At 35.8% G+C, this 18,014-nt stretch overlaps 1 protein-coding gene across 7 annotated transcripts in view; it reads left to right on the plus strand.

Moving 5' to 3' along the window:
* The window catches only part of KLHL5 (kelch like family member 5), a 65,849-nt gene that overhangs the window by 24,285 nt on the left and 23,550 nt on the right, over window positions 1-18,014 (plus strand). For 4 of the 7 annotated variants that reach the window (XM_030019122.2, XM_030019085.1, XM_030019103.2 and 1 more), the window contains 3 exons: window positions 8,325-8,510; window positions 16,263-16,399; window positions 16,850-17,046. In XM_030019122.2, coding sequence (XP_029874982.1) covers window positions 8,368-8,510; window positions 16,263-16,399; window positions 16,850-17,046 — 477 coding nt within the window. In that variant the 5' untranslated portion in view covers window positions 8,325-8,367. The remainder of the gene's footprint in view (window positions 1-8,324; window positions 8,511-16,262; window positions 16,400-16,849; window positions 17,047-18,014) is intronic. The other 3 variants (XM_030019094.1, XM_030019113.1, XM_030019077.2) reach the window with 1 other exon arrangement.

Raw genomic sequence — 18,014 nt, forward strand, 5'->3', positions numbered from 1 at the left:
TTACCTTCATTAGAAACAAATTGTGCGTACGAAAAAATCTTTTTTTTTTTTTTTTAAACTTTTTTTAGACGCTTTGGAGTTACTTTACTTCTTCACTCCTCTGTAACTATTGCCCAGTTACAAGCCCTAAAAGCATGAAGTGACAGAAGCAGCTCTACTGCTTTGTGTGTATCAATCATCCTTCCTCTTTGCCATGTCATATAGCACAGGTAGAAAAGCATTTAGATCAGGTCTTTGTCATTATGAAAGCTTTAGATCATTACGTGATTCATTTAGAGGAGAGCTGCTGTAGAATTCATTTGTTGTTAGTATAGAGCTATTCAGGGATCAGAGCTAGTTGGCTATAATGTTCACATCATACACCTGTGTGTTTGTAACCAGCATTAGCTTGAATGATTGTTTACTGGTCCAGTGAGGCTTGAATTCTGTTGCTGGTTTTCATCTCCTAGATTTCCTCTATTGCTGCTGTTTAACTCCCCTACATTCCTGAGGCGATGGTCATCGTTTTGGATTTGTACACTTTTCAAAAATTTTCCAACAGCTGTGCAGACTCTGTTATAGCAAATTTAAGCCCATTAGCAGTAGATTTGTTTTTCTTAACTTTTTGTGGGTGCCTTAGCAGCAGTCCACAGACCTTGAAGGCACAGTGGATATCAAGCTAAAAATACCTGGAGCATACCTAGTATGCAGAGTATTGTATCTGGTTCATTTCACCCAGGCATGCATTAAAATATTGGAATTACTTTACTGTAGATTTAAGTATGGAAATGTATTCAAATATAATATAATATGTATATTTATAGTTGAACATTAAATACAAGCCATATTCCAGAATTCATCAGTTGTGTCCTAACTCTGAACAGTTTGGTAAGATGTCTGTAATTGGTTTTAAGACAAGGTCTGAATGTACCAAGTGGTAGCTACTCTGTAGTATTGCTCCTTATGAACAGTCTTGGAGTTAGCATGTTGTAACTTCCCATCTAAGTCTGCCCCCCCCCCCCCCCCAACAGTTTTCAATCTACAGAAACCTTTGATATGCCTTTTCTTTCACCTCAGTCTTACTGACCTTTGAAGCTGTAAGTTTGTTAGGACCCCCAATTGTGCTGTGTATTTCTGTATATCTTCTATCACAAAATAATGCAAACTGTCAAATAAGGACAGTTGATAGATTCCCTAATTGTGGTGTGATAGTAGTATGATACTTGAAATTAACTGAAAAACTATAAAAAGAGCATTTTTTTTCTAGATATATGCATGAATTAAAAATAAGAAACTTTGTTACTGAAAGACAAGTTGTTTTACAGGGGAGAATCTCTAGCCTTCTTGTTTCTTTTCTTCCATGCTACTGCTAAAATTCTTTCATTTTCTCTGTGCCTATTACATCTTCACTTAGGTTATGTCTATGCACGTTTGAAAACAGTGCAGCACAATTGTATAGCATATATGAGGCAGATTTAATCTAGTAAGCTTGGACAGTAGATGCTGTAATGAAGATAAGGTAACAAGAGGCTTAAGAGTGGACTTCACAAAGCCACAGGGGATTCCAGCTATTTGTTTGGATAGAATGGGCTTCCATGCAAGACAATCATATTTTTGCAGTGATTGTCATGTGCTTTGACTACATTAAAGCATGGTCAGGTATGTTTTTGTACTATTGCACTTCTTGATCACACTGCAGTATAGATGTATCATGAGGTAGTGTAAGTAGCTGTTTTCCAGACAGAATGCATGTTACTGGTGATATTTGTGTGGATATACAAATTCATTGCACTAAATCCAAGACACCTCTTAGAAGTAAGACAGGAAACATCAGTGCTATAATCAAAGGTCTAGCTGCAATGAAGGATGCCTACATTATTTCTTACCAAAATTAGAAACAAGTGAAGATGCAGTAGTATTATTGGCTTAGCAGGCTGTGTATATATGTCTTTGTTGGGCTAGCATAGGTGACACTGGAGTGTGTGCTCCAGCTTGTGTCTGTTGTTACTCATGCCAGTTACATTAAGGTTAATGCAGATATATTTGTATTTGCTTGAACCTGTGCCTTTTGATTGCAAGATTGTAGTTCTGGCTGTTACTATAATTCTTTTCTCTGGCATAGAGTAAATCACCAGCCCTCAAGTTCACATGCATGTATAACCTTACTGTGTTCTTCAGTCTCTCCAGAGTCACTTTTGTCCTCTTTCCATCGTCTTTTTCTTATCTTGAATTATGATACACTATGGATTTTTAGCAGTCTTTGTTGTTACCATCTATGGCTTCCTCCTTTTATTTATGCTCTTTCCAGCCTTTGAAAGAGTGTCCTGATTTTTACCATTGCTTGCTTTTTCCAAGAAGCCTTTCAGCATCCTTCTTTTCAACAAACTCCATTCTGTGCAGCTGAGGATCTTGTCTTACTACCTTTGAAGAAGGAAATATTTTACCCCTTACAAAGTATAATATGAAATCATGGAAGTTGGCATATTATTATTTTATATTATATTTATTTATATTTATATTATTTATATTATATTATTATTTTAATGAGTTGTGTTCTGGTCTCTGTATGCAGTAAAATGTGGGCTAGTTTGAAGACAGCAGTGTAAACAACCAAACTGTTGAAAAAATATTTTTAAAACTATTTTGAAACATTGTATGTAAAAACTGCAATGCAGGAAGCCATCTTAATGCAGCAAGAAAGTTGCAAAATTAAGATTTGTTTAAAAATGCAAAAGATGTATTTTAATATGTATCCTAATTTGTCCAAGGGAAGACATACTGTATCTCCTCTAATGTGTACGACCTAAACAATTGACTACCCTAGCCTAGAGATGACTTGAAATTGCAACAGATCTTCTAATTTTATTATTACCAAAAAAATACCTTGTTATACCAGTATAACAAATGCAGTGTCCTTTCACAAAGTAGACAATTAGCTTACCTTTTGGCTGCATAGGACTTTTTTAAGTTACAAAGTCCAGCTACTGGAGATTTTTCTGATCTAGTAAGGGAATAAATGCCTTCACTGGTTTCAACAGTAGTGAAACCTATAGCTTATTGGTGATTTGCTACAGTAAATTCTGTACACTTCATTTATGATTGCAGAGTTCTGCTTTGATCAGTCAAACATTGGCTTTTGATTTCATTGACATTCTTGGGTTTGCCTTACAAGAATGTAAATAGGAGCATGTAATTTATAGTCAGAGGTACTATGCATTAGTTTTATTCCTTTTATTGTCTTCTGTAAACACAAGGCTGTCGCACCCATTTTGCTGCACATACTTAATCGTTTTCATCACTTATCTCTAAACCTCTTTTATTATTTTGAACCTTATTTTGAACCTTTTTAAGGTGTGAGTAAAACCAGTATTTTTACTATTTTTCTTCTTTGAAATGTCATATTTACTCTTTTTTCATATCTGTAAACATTGAGATGTCTATATTGGTTTGTTGGTTTTCTGTTTATTTACATGCCATATTTACAAAGGTAATATTCTTTATGCATGGATTCAGATTTAAAATGTTGATGTCAGTTTTTTTATTTTCTGAGAAACAAAGTGGTGTTCACTGGAAATGTATTGGGGAGAAAAACGTGCTTTTTTTTCCCATCTCTACAGTTTTGCCAGTGTTTCCTACTTCTAATGCCTTCATCTACACCCAGTTTGTGTTAGAGAAACATATGTAAAACAGAATTTAAACCAATTCTATGCACAGGTTATTCTTGCTCCAGTTCCCATTTTGCACCGTTTTCATTGTATCAGTGAAAGCCATTTGGGTTGGTGTATAGTGCTGCCTGGAAATTTCAGTAGCATAGATAGAGCATTTGCTTTTAGTTTGGCTTCCTAAAGGGAGCAAGTTTATGCAGTTGTGTTCTGCACCACCTCTGTCATTTCCCTGGTAGCTTTAAAACCCATGGGCCATTTTCATCTTAATGTGAGGGTAGGCAGAAGTCTCAAAGATAATGTCACTCCTCGCAAATAGCAGCTAGTTAATGGAGAGAAATCCAGTTTATTGCCTTCACTTGAAAAAGGGCAGAATTCATCTGCTGCAAAGCTGGCTGTGCAACACAGCTTCCCGTTAGTCACATTATTTGCTGTCTCTTGCCTAGTGAGGCAATGCCTTAAGGAATTGAGGGGAAAGGAGAAGAGCTAGACTTGTGGTGGTAGTGGGAGTGGGAAAAGGAGATGATATAGAAATCTTTTAAAAAACAGACTTCATTTATTGATTCTGTGAACTAGCCAGTTGAGTAGATATAGTAGCATGTATATTTGGGGTGTTTTCTCCATCGAGATTTTGCAGATAGAAATCCTGTTGTAATGCTGCCTGACTCTGTCCAGTCAAGGCTCTAGTAACAAGCTGCACTTCAGCATGTTGCTTCTGTCAAAAGAAGTATGACTTTTAATGCAAGGAAATGAGCTGTTACTTGCTGCAAAAGCTTAGTAGAGGCAAGGTGGTACTTACATGTAAGGTCCTCATCTGTACTGCATAGCCTTGATCTAACCATGTCACTCTTATCTTGCAGTAACACTACATTTTTGCAGATTCATAGGATTTCATGGTATCTTGTGAAGAAGTTGACCTTTTTTGGAAGTACAGATGAGGTTACAGCTAAATTAGGTGAACGGGTCAGACAATAGAACAGTTTTAAATTTGAGTGAATTTATGCACAATTTTCAGAGATAATTTTTTCAGACAGGATTTTACACAATTTTTCAGAAAAAAATATTTTAAAAATAATTTAAAATTTTGGATTTTGTTCCTCTATTTCTGTTTCAAAATGAATAGTTTGAAATGTGTATTTGATTTTCTTCTTAGTTATAATGAAGTCTTTATTGCTTCATTTTTATTTCAAAGACAAACTTGGAGACATTTAACCTAAAGGATGCCTTCCTAAAAATAATATAAAAATGCATAAAATAAAATGTTTGAAAAAAGTTTTGCAACCTTTGTTATAGCCAAGGTTAGTACTTATTGGAATTCATGGGTTATGATTGCTATAAAATAACCATTGTAACTCCTTTAAAATGAATCTCAGTGCTTTAAAATAATTAATATAACAAATCCTGTTAATAGGAACAGATTGTGCTTCTCCTCCGTAAAATTTGAAAAACACTGATGCCTCTCTCTTGAGACAGTGAGTTTAGTAAAAGTGGGAGGAAAAAAGGCTTGTGTATGTTATGGTTTGGTTCGGTTTTATATTGAAAACACTGCTGTGGCTTTGTTTAAGCTACAGCAATGAAGCCTGAAACAACAGCAGGAGAGGTGTGAATTCAGCTCTCCAGTCATCATCATATATGCTTGTACTTTTGAAACTCATTTGTCACCACTTTACTAGCCCACTTAATTGCTTCATTGCTTTGCAATGAACTGTTATATTGGGCAGAGCTCCTTATTCCAAACATCCTGCTTGAAGAAATAAAATCCTTTTAAAAATGAATGTTTTTATAGCATGGCTTATACATAATTTTGATTTCAAAAGGCATACTCTTATATAAGTTCTTTATTAGACAGAGAAGTTGAAAAAAGCTAGTATCTTTGGTATATGAATGTTTGTCACCAGTGTAGTAAAATGTGTAGCTAGCATGGGAAAAACCTTGTCCTTAGAGTAACTAATATTTTTGCAATCATTCTGAAATTGTACCATACTTATAAAAATTGGTCAGTGCTAGATGGGATCTTTTTGACATAAATAGGGAAAGAAAAGAAAGGCCAAGAAAAGTGTGATTGAAGTTTAAGAATACAAAAAGGAAACCCTACCAACAAACATTCTAAGATACTTGTAATAATATTTACACTTAATGTGTTAAAAATACTATCTTAAAGGAATATGCAAAAAGGTTCTTTGATACACTTACCTCGTGCCCTGACAGTCTCGGTCTTTAATGTAATTTTCTTAGTAGGTGTGCAGAAGTAGCAATACCTCTAGCCTATGAGAGGGGAAATTCATACTAAAAGATAAATTTGAGTCGAGAGCCAAATCCAAAAGGAGCAGAGCTGCCTTGATGCTCAGAGCTGCAGGACCTTGCAGCTGGGTGTTTGCTCTGAGCATGGGATTCACAGGTCAGTGTTGGATACCCAGGTTTCTTCTCTCTAGGTGGAAGGGATGTAGGCCAAGAATTTTGGAAGGCATTTCAGTGCTGCTGCTGGCAGAGAGAAAAGCAGGTCCTTCCCTTCCTCTGTCCTTTCCTTGCTTGTTTGTTCTCCCAAGCTGTCATGGCTGTAGCAAACCAAACTGGGAAACGGATTAGTAAAATAGTTTGGGGAAGGAAAGAGATTTGAATTTTTAATAACCAGTTATTGGGTATTAGGCATAAATAGCCCTTGAAGCTGTATCTTTCCTTTTTTGCAAGTGCCTCAGCTGTTAGACTGTCTCTTTCATGTTCTCTTTAAGGACCACTGAAGCTTAATCTTTCTTTCCTTCTCCTTTTCCTTCCTTATGGAAAATGGTTTGTAAGCTACTGACTAGACGACAGGTATAGGGCTGAACTTCTTCAGGTGAGGGGAAGAACTAAGCTCATCTCTGCTGTGTCCTGAATAAGTGCTTTATCGTGGGTAGTGGAAAACAGACACCACTACAGTTATTTTTCCTTAGTGAACAAGAGTGGTGACTGCCACTGAGTTCTGTGCAGAATGTACACATGTGCAGTCTTGGCGCTAGCAATAGCTCTACTGAGGGTGTGGTCCAGCAAGGTGCTGGCTTAGAAAGTTTTTTTATCATTATTAATGGGGTTAATTTGAGGAATCTGGGTTAAAATATGGTTCAACCAAAAAAAACCCTAACCTGTATCAACACAGTTGAGGATGTGATAAATCGGGATAGGGAACAAGAATTTCCTAAGCATTTCTTGTTGACCAGCACCCTGTTCTTTCCACTTCTGTTTCTTTTGCAGGGTTGCTGGTTGAAGACTTGCTTTCCCTGAGTACTTCTTGCTCATTCACTGTGAGAATGCCACCCAGTTTTGCCAACATAATGGGGTTTTTTTTACGGTTACATTTTCACATACCAGTTCCTTGATTCAGTTTCCACAATTGCCACAAAGAATGCTTGTTCCAGCTTGTCAGAGGGCCAGTGATGGAGCAGAACAAGTGACTCAATGGGGGGTGAGAAGTTGACCCAGCTTAAATAAATGCCTAACCACAGCTTCAGAGAGCACATTTAAGATAAAGTCCTCCAAAGGAAGTAGGTAGGCCGGTACCTCATTTCTGATCCATTACTAGACTTAGGTTTTAATTAAGTGCCAAATTGCTTGGCCTTTTTAAGCTCTCTGGGCACATGCAAAAAAACATGAACAAAAGAAAACCCTAAACAAACAAAAAAAAACCCCAAAAAAACCCTTTACAGAACATTTTCTGCTGAAAATTTAGACTTTGATTTTGAGGAGCTCTGTCTTGAAATGACTATTCTAGTCTAAGGACTGAGCTGAGTCTCTTGGTGGATTTAGCCCTGAGCATGCTGCCTGAATTCATGACATCTTTGTGAAAGCAGGGGTCTGGATGCAGATCTTGTGAATCTGTGTCCTTCCAAATATTATGGTAGCTCCAGAGTATTTTATAAGTTGCCTGCATTGTGGAAAAGTAAGTAGTAGTCAGTTAAAGAACTGTGAGCAAGAAAAGGTGCTTCCCTCAGTGTACATAATTAGGATTCATCTCCTTTGTATTAGGCCCATGCATTCCTTTTAAGTTTTCTCTGTTCCTCTTTTGTCCCAAGCTGCTGTGCATATGGGCAGGAATAATTTTTCTCTCCATCCACCTTTGCTTTTCCCCTGTGTTGGCTTCTACTGTGCTAGATCTCATTTCAAACACATAAGGCTTCATGCAGTAGGAGTGGTGGTACATTGATGTGTTTCTTGATGGTTTTTTCTCCTGCATGCCCACACTCTTCTACTATCTCCATATATGCTGAGTTTTGTTCTAGCCACCTTAGGCTAAGTGTGAAGCAAGACTTTAACATACATGTGAAGTAAAACTTTAACATATGTGGCAGGGAGAGGTTTGATTCCTTATTGCATCCTTCTATTGCTTTTTCAGTTTGCAGGGTCTTGGTAGATGTCTGTTCTTCCTTAACCATCTGACAACACTATAGATATGATTACTGAACTGATCTTTGTCTGTCTGCTAGTTGAAGAGTACAACATTAAATGATCGTTCCTTTTTCACAAGGATTTAGATTAGGTTTGGAGGAAGAGAGGAAGTATTAATATGAAGAGAAATAAAATAGCAAGGGAATATATATTAAATCATGTATGTCAAGTTTAAAATCACATGTGATTTTTATTTTATCATCTGTGGATAGAATTGCTGTACCTCAATATTGTGTGAACTAAGATTTCTGTTATTGTCTTCAGCAGAACTTCCAACAGCAGTCATACCTTATCACCTTGTCAAACTATGGAGCCCTGTACCTCAGATGAATTTTTTCAGGCTCTCAACCACGCTGAACAAACTTTTAAAAAGATGGAGAATTATCTTAGACACAAACAGCTATGTGATGTGGTGTTAGTTGCTGGTGATCGTAGAATTCCAGCTCACAGGTAAGTTTATTATAATTTGAAGTAACTTCATATTTGTTTACAAATGCACCTTCAAAGTGTGTCCTGTGTTTTGTTTAAAAAAGGTCAGAACATCCTAAACAATTTAGAATACTTTAAACATGCTTATGGTTTTTAACATTTATTTGGAAACTAAAAGGTAATTTCTGTCTGTTGTGTGCGATACAGCATCAAAAATAATTGTGATGTTTTCACGTTCTACTTTTTGTCTTGAAGTATATAGTAAGATATTTGCATAACAAAATAGAAACCCTGAAAGTCCCAAATGCACCGTCAGAATATTATAAGTAGTAGTGGTTTCTGTACCATAGAATGATGTAAAAAAATTTTCTTAGATTTAATTTCTTCTTTGTACTAACAATTAAGTTGTTGGAGTCATAATTAGCAGTAAGGATAGTCTTCCGTCTGCATAATGTTTTTTTGCTCCCATAGTAGGAAGAGTCATTTGATAGTAGACTACTAAACATTGACAGTAAGTGTTAGAGGGCTAAATTAGATCAAACATTACCCTATCTGTAATCTGTGTAATTAACAAATCATATAGCATGCCACTTAAAAGCTAGGAAAATACCAAATGTTGTGAAATAAAAGTATGAATAACTGAAGGACATTACAGTATTTAGTGCACAGTATTAATAGTTCGAATAGGAACCTAGGTATAATTAAGCTGTGGTTTCATAAGATTAGGTCTACAACAGAAAGAGCAGCCTAAAGCATTCCTATTTTCCATTGCTCATTCCTACCCCCACAGTGAAACTACAGCTTAATACTGTAATAGTAATAAAAAGATGGGAAGAGGTTGCTGGTTTGGGTTTGGTATTTTTCTTAAAAAGCCAGATCTCCGCTTTTATTCAGATATCATCCACACCGTTGTGCTGACACAACTGAGGCAGTGATAGCATGAGGATGGGGACTGATTTGAGGAGCAGGGAGGCAGTAATACCGTAACTTGCTATTGCTCTCAGAGACTTCATTTTAAGAAACTTCATTTTTAAACAGTCAAGACTATCCCTGATTTTTCCAAGTTGATTTAAGCAAATCTTAGTGCAGTTACTGCTAAAATGGGTGGTCCTGTTCTCCACCCAACCCCTGACCTGAATTCCTTTGTAAACACTTATAGCCACATAGCTGTGGATGATGATGATGAATCCTTTTTGGAGAGACAATAGGGTGAGCAAGATGATTTGGCTTTCCCTGTGGCTACAGAGTTGCTTAAGATTGGTCTTCAGTTTGTTCAAATTAGTCGCAAAACTGTGCTGTCGCTGTGGAAAGACTGAATCGGATGAAAACAGGTAATGCACACACCCCTAGTGGATTTGCACCTGCTGAAGTAATTTAGAAGTCCGAGAGCTTTGGAGTGCTGCAAACAGGAAAAACAGTGATTATAATAAGGAAGTAATTTTACTTTCTTATGTGGCCAAGGTGGCACCTTTGCAGTATACAGTCCTGGAGTATGGTTTATGTAATAGTTTACAAGTGTAGAAAGGGTGCAGAGGACAGCTGTGAAATCTTGTAAGGACTGGAAGATTTTTTTTTTTAATTTTTTTTTTTTTTTGCAACAAAGTAAACAGAAAGACACTACGCTAAAAATTTCTTTAATGTGGTTCGTACCTGTTTCTTCATTTATTTAGAGACTGACTTTGCTCCTCCAGTTTCTGCTACTGAATCTATTTCTGTAGTGCATTAGGCATATGCTACCACCTGTTATTTGCTCTGGTATTCTCTTCTTAGGAGGAGAAACATCTTGCTGTATTTGGTATATTGTGTTTTAAATATGCATGAAAGTTAAGGCCAAAGAAGCACACCTTGTGCTTATAGCAGGAGGTGGGAGGCTTATGATTATCCTGCGTTCACTTTATAATATTGGAGCAACTTAGAAAGAAGCTTTGCCTTTTGCACAGTAGTTCTTTCTCTTACTGTTTTGTTTTCACACAGAAACATTGCAATAACTACAGTCTTCATCTCAGTATGTCCAAAGTACCTCACTGAAAATCGAACTTTTCCATACTGGGAAAGATAAAGATGGAAATCTTAAATTTGGTTCAGAGTTTTATAGAAATTCAGTAAGAAGACTGGCTTTATGTACTTGTAGTAGCCTATGTTATAAGAAAAAAAAAATTGTAGGATTTTTTACTGCCTGCATCCAAGTTCTGACTTTTAGTATTGACTGCCAGCTGGAGCAGTCAGTGTCTATTTCAGAACACTAGTGATTATTTTATCTTAAGACTTATTAAGCAACAAAAGATATATTAAATAGATATTAGCTTAATGGCTTGGCATTCTAAGATGGATAAGAAAATAGAAAGTTCACTTACACTGGACAGCTTTTTTTTCCCTTTTTTTTCTTCAAGATATAAGGATTTTTCTTAATATGTGGTCACATAGAATTGGTAAGAAAGAACATTTTTCATAATTATTGTTAATCACGCTCCTATATAGAGAGGAGTTTTCAGATTTTCTGGTTTGAACATGATATTTTTAAAGGTTCCTGTATTTTTTGCTTAATTCTCAGTTTCTTCTTGTGATGATACTTAAATGTTCTGAGGTGTATGATGTATGTTTTTAGAGAAAAGAGCAGCGAGTTTGGTGTCTGCAATAGTAGTAAACACAGGCAATATATTACTGTAAAATTCTGAAGGGTTTTAGTTTGTATCTATTCAAAGAATTCAGGCTATGAGTCTACTACAAATAAGAGTATCACATGTAGTCATGATTTTTCTGAATATGACATTCTCTATTATTCTAAGACTATTTATCTTCTCATTCTGTGCTGAAATTATAGCTAGGAACTTATTTAGGAGATCAAGAAGCAAGTAGGAAAGGGGACAGTTCTCCACAAGGGAAAAAAATGCATTATATTCCCACTCCCTTAGCCTCTAGTTCCATAAAGAAATTTTGCCAGACTTTTAATTTAATTTAATTAAGTTTTTCATATCGGGTGCTTTTTCTGTGTCCACTGCAATTTCAGATGTCTTAAGTCATTTATTATGTTCCTATTTATTACATTCAGCTAACTGCTATATCCATAATAAAAGTTTGTTTTGTTTTGTACTAACCTGCTGATCAGAACATTCACATAAGAAAAGGAAGGTCTGCATAAATTCCTGGCCAGAGGGGATTTAAAGCCTGTTCTGTGTCCTTTAACCAGCAATCTGAAAATCTGTGCAGAGCCATATTCTTTCTTCCTGTTGACACTGAAAGATGGAAATACAGAAGACATGGAACTGAAGGAAAGAAGGCAAATGGAAGCTTATGTACTCTAGGGGTTAGGAAGCTTGTTTGGAAGAGCACAAATCCTGGTTTGCAGACATTTTTTTATCTTGAGGCTTATTTATCTTTGTACTTCTTTTCCATATAGCTTAATAATACTTCCTTTCTTTCACAGTCAGCATTGCCTTAGTTTGTAAATCCTTCACTGCAGCCTTTTTTTTTTCTTTTAGCTATGTGTTTATAAAAGTTTTAGCACAAAGTGTCTTTCTAAAAAGTCAAAGTGTATAAAAAAAGCAGTTCTATGATAGCTTTGTTAAAAAGGTACTATTGCTACTAACAGTGTGGTTATTTTGAAAAATTTTACTAAAGGGTTTATTGTAATCATCGTTTCAGTGTCAGAAGCAGCAAACAAATTTTGGAAGGTTTGATTTCCCTGGAAGAGAGCTATAACTGAAAATCATTTTAACATAAGCATACTGCATGTATTTTTAGGTATAGCTTGCTTTTAAAAAAATTTAATTTAAATAAATACAGATATATTAATAGTGTGGGGTAGTACCACTTTCATATATTTTTTTTTTTATTACTGACATGTTTTGTTATCAAGAATGGAAATGAGCTCAAGCCACCAGTGTATGAGGTCCTTCGTACTAAGACGCATGAACTATTCAGTATCACCTTACAACTTCAGTGAATACTATTAATGAGTTCCCTAGGACTATTTTCAGCTGTTACAGAGCCACAAACAAGGAGTTTCCTAGGAAGTGTCCCTTTCATCTTTAAGATGTTAAGAACCTTCACTTCATTCTGTCAGGTGAATCAGGTTGGGAGATACTAAATCTGTAAATTGCCAGGTTTGACAGCTATCATCATTTTATGTAATAATTGCTTTGAAGACCTAGAAAACTGTCTAGATGATGCAGCTTGTGGCAATTCTAACAAGTACAATTTAATTTAGGTGTGCCACCCTGCTTACACATGTTTTACTGGCTCTCAGTAGAAAACTCTTCAAAGTAAGTTAAGCCGTCATGGTGGATCTTTCTATTTTTGGATCAGTACAAACCACAGAAATTAAAGACATCAGTACCATTGGAACCTCCTGCAAGAACAGGGAGATGTACTGAAACACCCAGATTTTGTCAGGATTTAGCCCATAGCTGTTGAGTGTTTTTCCAGAGAGATTAATTGTTCAGACATCTTATGATCTCCCAGACAAAAAATTCTGGTATTCATGTGTTCCTTTTCCTGTGCACTGAAAAAGAGCAGCCAACCTACTGCATATAATTTAGTAGCCAAATTCTTGTGGTCTTATCTATGCAGAATTGAGTTTTTGGCAGTAGCTGGTCATCAGGTAAGAAAGAGAGTAAATTTGTCAAACAATACAATGCCAACTGTATTAAGGTTTTTTGTTGATTTTTTTTTTTTTTAAAGAGGCCTCTCTAATGTCAATATATACTGATTTCATAAGCATTTTAGTTGAGCCAGTTATGAAAGAAATATTACTCTTAGGGAAGAAAAAGACTACAAACTCAGAATACAAAACCCATACCTTTCTTCAGTTTCTAAACTGAGGAAAGGCAGTATTTTGTACCATCAGTAGTTCCCAGTGAGCTCTTGATATGGATGAATATGTTAATTTTAATGATAAATAAACAACACAAAGAGATTCTCTATGTTAAATACTAACAGAGCCATGATGGCTCTATTTAACAAGGAGATCGTGAATATAAGTGTAGTTTTTATAGTCATTGCACAGATTTTCTTTTGAAAAATTATACTTGTCACATAGCTCTTTTAGAGCTTTTTTGGAAAAATGTCAAATATGGATGGGGAAAGTCTTCTGTGGATTCTTCAGTTATATGAAGGTATTAGCTGCTTCATGTTGTATAATCTGTATGGAGGAATGCAGTTTAATTTCAGACAGTCCAGAAAAAGGTTGAAAGAAAAATCAGTTACTAGCTAGGAGATTAAAAGATCAATGAACAAGTGGGTGTCAAATGGCATGAGTAAAGTAGTAATTGATTTTATTGACTAGTGGGAAAAACATAGGACAACAAAATGCGAGTTAGCTGAAAGTCTGGCTTTGTTTTCTGTTATGCTACCTTGATGCATTGTCACTGTATCTTTTAATCCCCTTTCTTTGAAAGAACTTTTTTTCTAAATTAGTTGAATTAAAAGGGTGGATACCTGTTCTAAGGCTTTTCATTGTGAACATGCTTCTTGGCTAAAATTATTACAAAATTGTTACCAGTATAATTTATGCTTTGGCATATTACTTGTATTAATCTACTCCTGGACTGCACATCCTGTTTCAGCATAGGCAAGTCACTCTCTGGAAAGCACTTAACACTGTGAAGCATGTATACCTTCTCATGAATTCAAACAAAAGTTTGCAAAAATAGTAAATGGATTGCATTTTGAATTTCTAATAATATCTTCAAGAGGACTTTGAGACTGGAAATTACAGGGAGAAATTTGCTGATATCAAACAGCTGGTAGAAGGTGTTTGTCTGGAGCCTCAGGTTGTTAATTTGGCATTTCTTCAACAGTTGTTGCTAAGATATGTACACTCCAGCCATTTTCTAACTATACCAGCTGCACTGTTGGGGGGAACCAATCCCCAAACTGTGTTAAGAATAGGTTTTAGGTTGTTTCCCCTCACAGAGACCTTTCTTTTTCAAGCTCTGTTCCTTGTGTAGAAGTTCAAGTCAGTATTGCCAGAGGTGAATATTTTGTTTGGTTTGCTTTTTTTTTTTTCATTCTGTATTGGACCTGCAGAGATACTTGGGTTATTCAAATCTGTCCCTTCCAATGAGAACTCCTATTTTGTATGTACAAATCTGATCTTGTCATCTCATTCTAGCATCAAAAGCAGTTGCAGAAACTCTCCCTTGATGCTTTACATGAAGGTACTCTCTAATTTCACTAAACTTATATAGATCTCTAGGAGACAGTATTTTCATTCAACTGCAGGTGTCATTAAACCTGAGGTTAAAATGTCTAGAAGTGATGCCTGGGCGCTGTCTTGGCAGAATGTTCTAATTTTTCTCAGCAAGTCAGCCACAGAATTAATCTCTTAGTTCAAGAACAGTATGTTCCTTAAAAGAACAGAACTTTATTTCTTATTACAAAACTTCCATCATACAAGATGTTAAAATAAAATTAATCTTTTCCCTGTACGCTCTTAACCCAACTCTGTTGCCTCAGCAACCAGAAAAAAAGGGTTACTTTGTTGTAGGCCTGACCAAATGGTCAATGGTCAGAAAATCGGCAAGAAAAAAGTAGTTGAAATTAGTCAACAATTTATTACTTTGCAGTTAATTAACTAAGAGACAGTTCTTTGTAGTTCATGACTTTGTGTATGTACCTGCAAATCCTCCCCATTAATGTATGTTTAGGCTTACTCCTAAGCACTGGTGCTCACATTTTCAATTAATTTTACTCTTGTTTTGCGGTTCCTGACCTCTGTCATCTTAATGAAGCCAATATAATGACTCAGCACAGAATAAACTGATGTTTCATGAAGTGTTAGATTCATTGAATGTGTGCAGATGGACTGTGTAGTGTATTTGCAGTAGGCTTGATTCTTGGGCTTGCCGTTTGTATAGCTCAGTACATATGCAAGTGTATTTATATTTGAATTCCCTATGAGCAAGGCAACAGTGAACTGCTGCAGCACAAAAATTGATCCAAACCACAAGGCTGTTCCTGGAGGTCTCTTAGGGAAGAGACCAGCAGACCTCATGAATAGTTATGGTAGGTTTCATACAACGGAACTATGGGCTGAAGGTTCCTACTCCACATGGTTTCCTTTCTCTTTCACCTTAGTCCTGTGAACACATACTGAGATATCAAAATTCTTGCACACCTTGTGGAGTGGCATTGTTACATGTACTCAGTGTTTCACTCTCAGTAATCCAAAGAAATGTCTGTTGTGCACTAACATGTTTACTTAGCATCTTAAAATACTCAGAGTTGTTAACAGAAGGCTAAATACATACCCACAAAAGAGATTACTCTGTCTGTACCATCTCCATGTTTACCGTGCCTAGTTCTGTTATCAGTATTAGTAAATGAATGCTTATGTTTGCACCAAGAGTTAAAAGCATTTTAAAGCACTTTGAAAAGGACTAGTAAGTCATTCTTTCATGTTTAAAAAAAGTAACTGACATAATATAAATGGAAATCAGTTCATTTTTTTTTTAATTTCCATAATGTATTTTTATATTCCATTTCCAATTTATGTGTTTTTTGTGGGTTGTTTCTGTGTTGGCTATTAAAAGTCATTGAGCTTTGAAAGGGTAATTCATTTACTTCAGCAGCAAATGTAGATTCAGTAACAGTACTTCATTATTCATAGAGGGTAACTAGAGCATGGAGCAGTTTGTCAATTTTAAAATGTTTTTCTCAGTACAGTGTTTCTTCAAAGGGCAAAGTAATGAATCATAAATTAACAAACATCAGGTTGACTAATTTTTTTCTTTTCCTCTTTGTGTCTCCTTTTCTCTTGCACAATGTACTCAGATTGGTTCTCTCCTCTGTTTCGGACTACTTTGCGGCAATGTTCACTAATGACGTAAGGGAAGCAAGACAGGAAGAAATCAAGATGGAAGGTGTGGAGCCAAATGCATTGTGGGCTCTGGTTCAATATGCATATACAGGTAATTGGAATGAAAATGGGAATTTCATCTGAAGAATTGTCCTCCTTTGAGCATTATATTCCATTACTAGATTTCAAATGCTCTTTAGAAATTATTATTCACACTATTTAATTCCTTATAAATAAATAAGAAGAAATCATCATTGCCATTACCTGAGGCGACCTGGTAGGATGTAGTTTCTCTGATAATACCATACTCAGTTAGTTAACAAATCATGTGAATATTTTAAATGTATCATGACTGACAAAAAAAGGAATCTTATTAGGATTCCCTTTCCTTACATCATTATAGGTACTAATTTTGAAAAGCTGGTTATCTGTTGCTGGGAGTGATGTTTGCTAAGCCTTATATTGTCATATAATCTGTAAATAATTCTGTTGCCTCTGAGTTTTAGGGAATTGAACAAATGATAAGAGAAAACTAATGTGATCTCCTTTTTAATGTTACTAGGTCGCCTTGAATTAAAAGAAGATAACATTGAGTGCCTGTTGTCTACAGCTTGCCTTCTTCAGCTCTCTCAGGTTGTAGAAGCATGCTGTAAATTCCTAATGAAGCAGCTTCACCCATCCAATTGCCTTGGAATCCGATCTTTTGCTGATGCGCAGGGTTGCACTGACTTGCACAAGGTGGCTCACAATTACACTATGGTATGTTGTTATTTAAGTATCATCTGCTTTATTTAGTAAGGAAAATACAGAATGTTTTCCTGAATGAAATACTAATGTTTTTCCCCCAGAAAGCCTTGATCACTTTCCAAGCAAGAATGCACATATGTCCCCATAATGAGGAATGACAAAATAACTATAAAGTTGCTGGTTTAGAGTTGGAAGGAAATAGGCAAGCATTAATGGTTCCCTGTAACAGTAAAGGGATTGAGTGATATGCATTTCATAAAATCATTCAAAAACTTGTTCTTATTTCTGTCAAGTCAAAAACTACAAACTTGACAGTGGGCAAGCTGCCATCACCTAGTCCAAAATAACACATTACTAAATGAAACTGTAGAACTGTAATAAGCTGGACTAACCAGGTTCTAAGTTATACTTGCGGTATGAATGTGGGCATTCATCAATATAGAGTCTGCATTATCCTTAATTTCTTAGTAATGGGATGTCAGGATGGTATCAAACAATTTAATCCTAGGCTAGGCAATATGTGACTAAATACAAATTTGCCAATGATATTTTGAGAGTTAATTTATAGAAAGACTGACCTGCCAACTTAATTAAACTTCATCTTCTTAATAGTCATCCTTTTATTTTAATGTAAAATGTTCTTTTGCTTCTCATGAGCATATTTTAGTAATGTTATCAGCAGCAGGAGGCAGGAGAATTATCTCTGAGGCGTCAGTTCATCTGTTCTTTGCAGTTTTGTGAGACATTTTTCTCTCTTCTTGATGAAATTTTGCCTATGTAAGCTCTTGGGACCTGAATGAGGGCATGTAGATACTGCATAAGAGATGTGGGAATGAAGATAGTACTTAATTTGCTTGTGTGGCATAGCATTGCATTACCGTTACAGTATTGGCTTAGATCCAAGAGGTGTCATTTCTGTCTCATAATTAGTATTAGAAATCCATAGCTTTTCCTCTTGCCACCTTAGTTTTTGTTGGTTT

Source organism: Aquila chrysaetos, chromosome 1 (assembly GCF_900496995.4).
Source record: "Aquila chrysaetos chrysaetos chromosome 1, bAquChr1.4, whole genome shotgun sequence".
NCBI classification, from domain to species: domain Eukaryota; kingdom Metazoa; phylum Chordata; class Aves; order Accipitriformes; family Accipitridae; genus Aquila; species Aquila chrysaetos.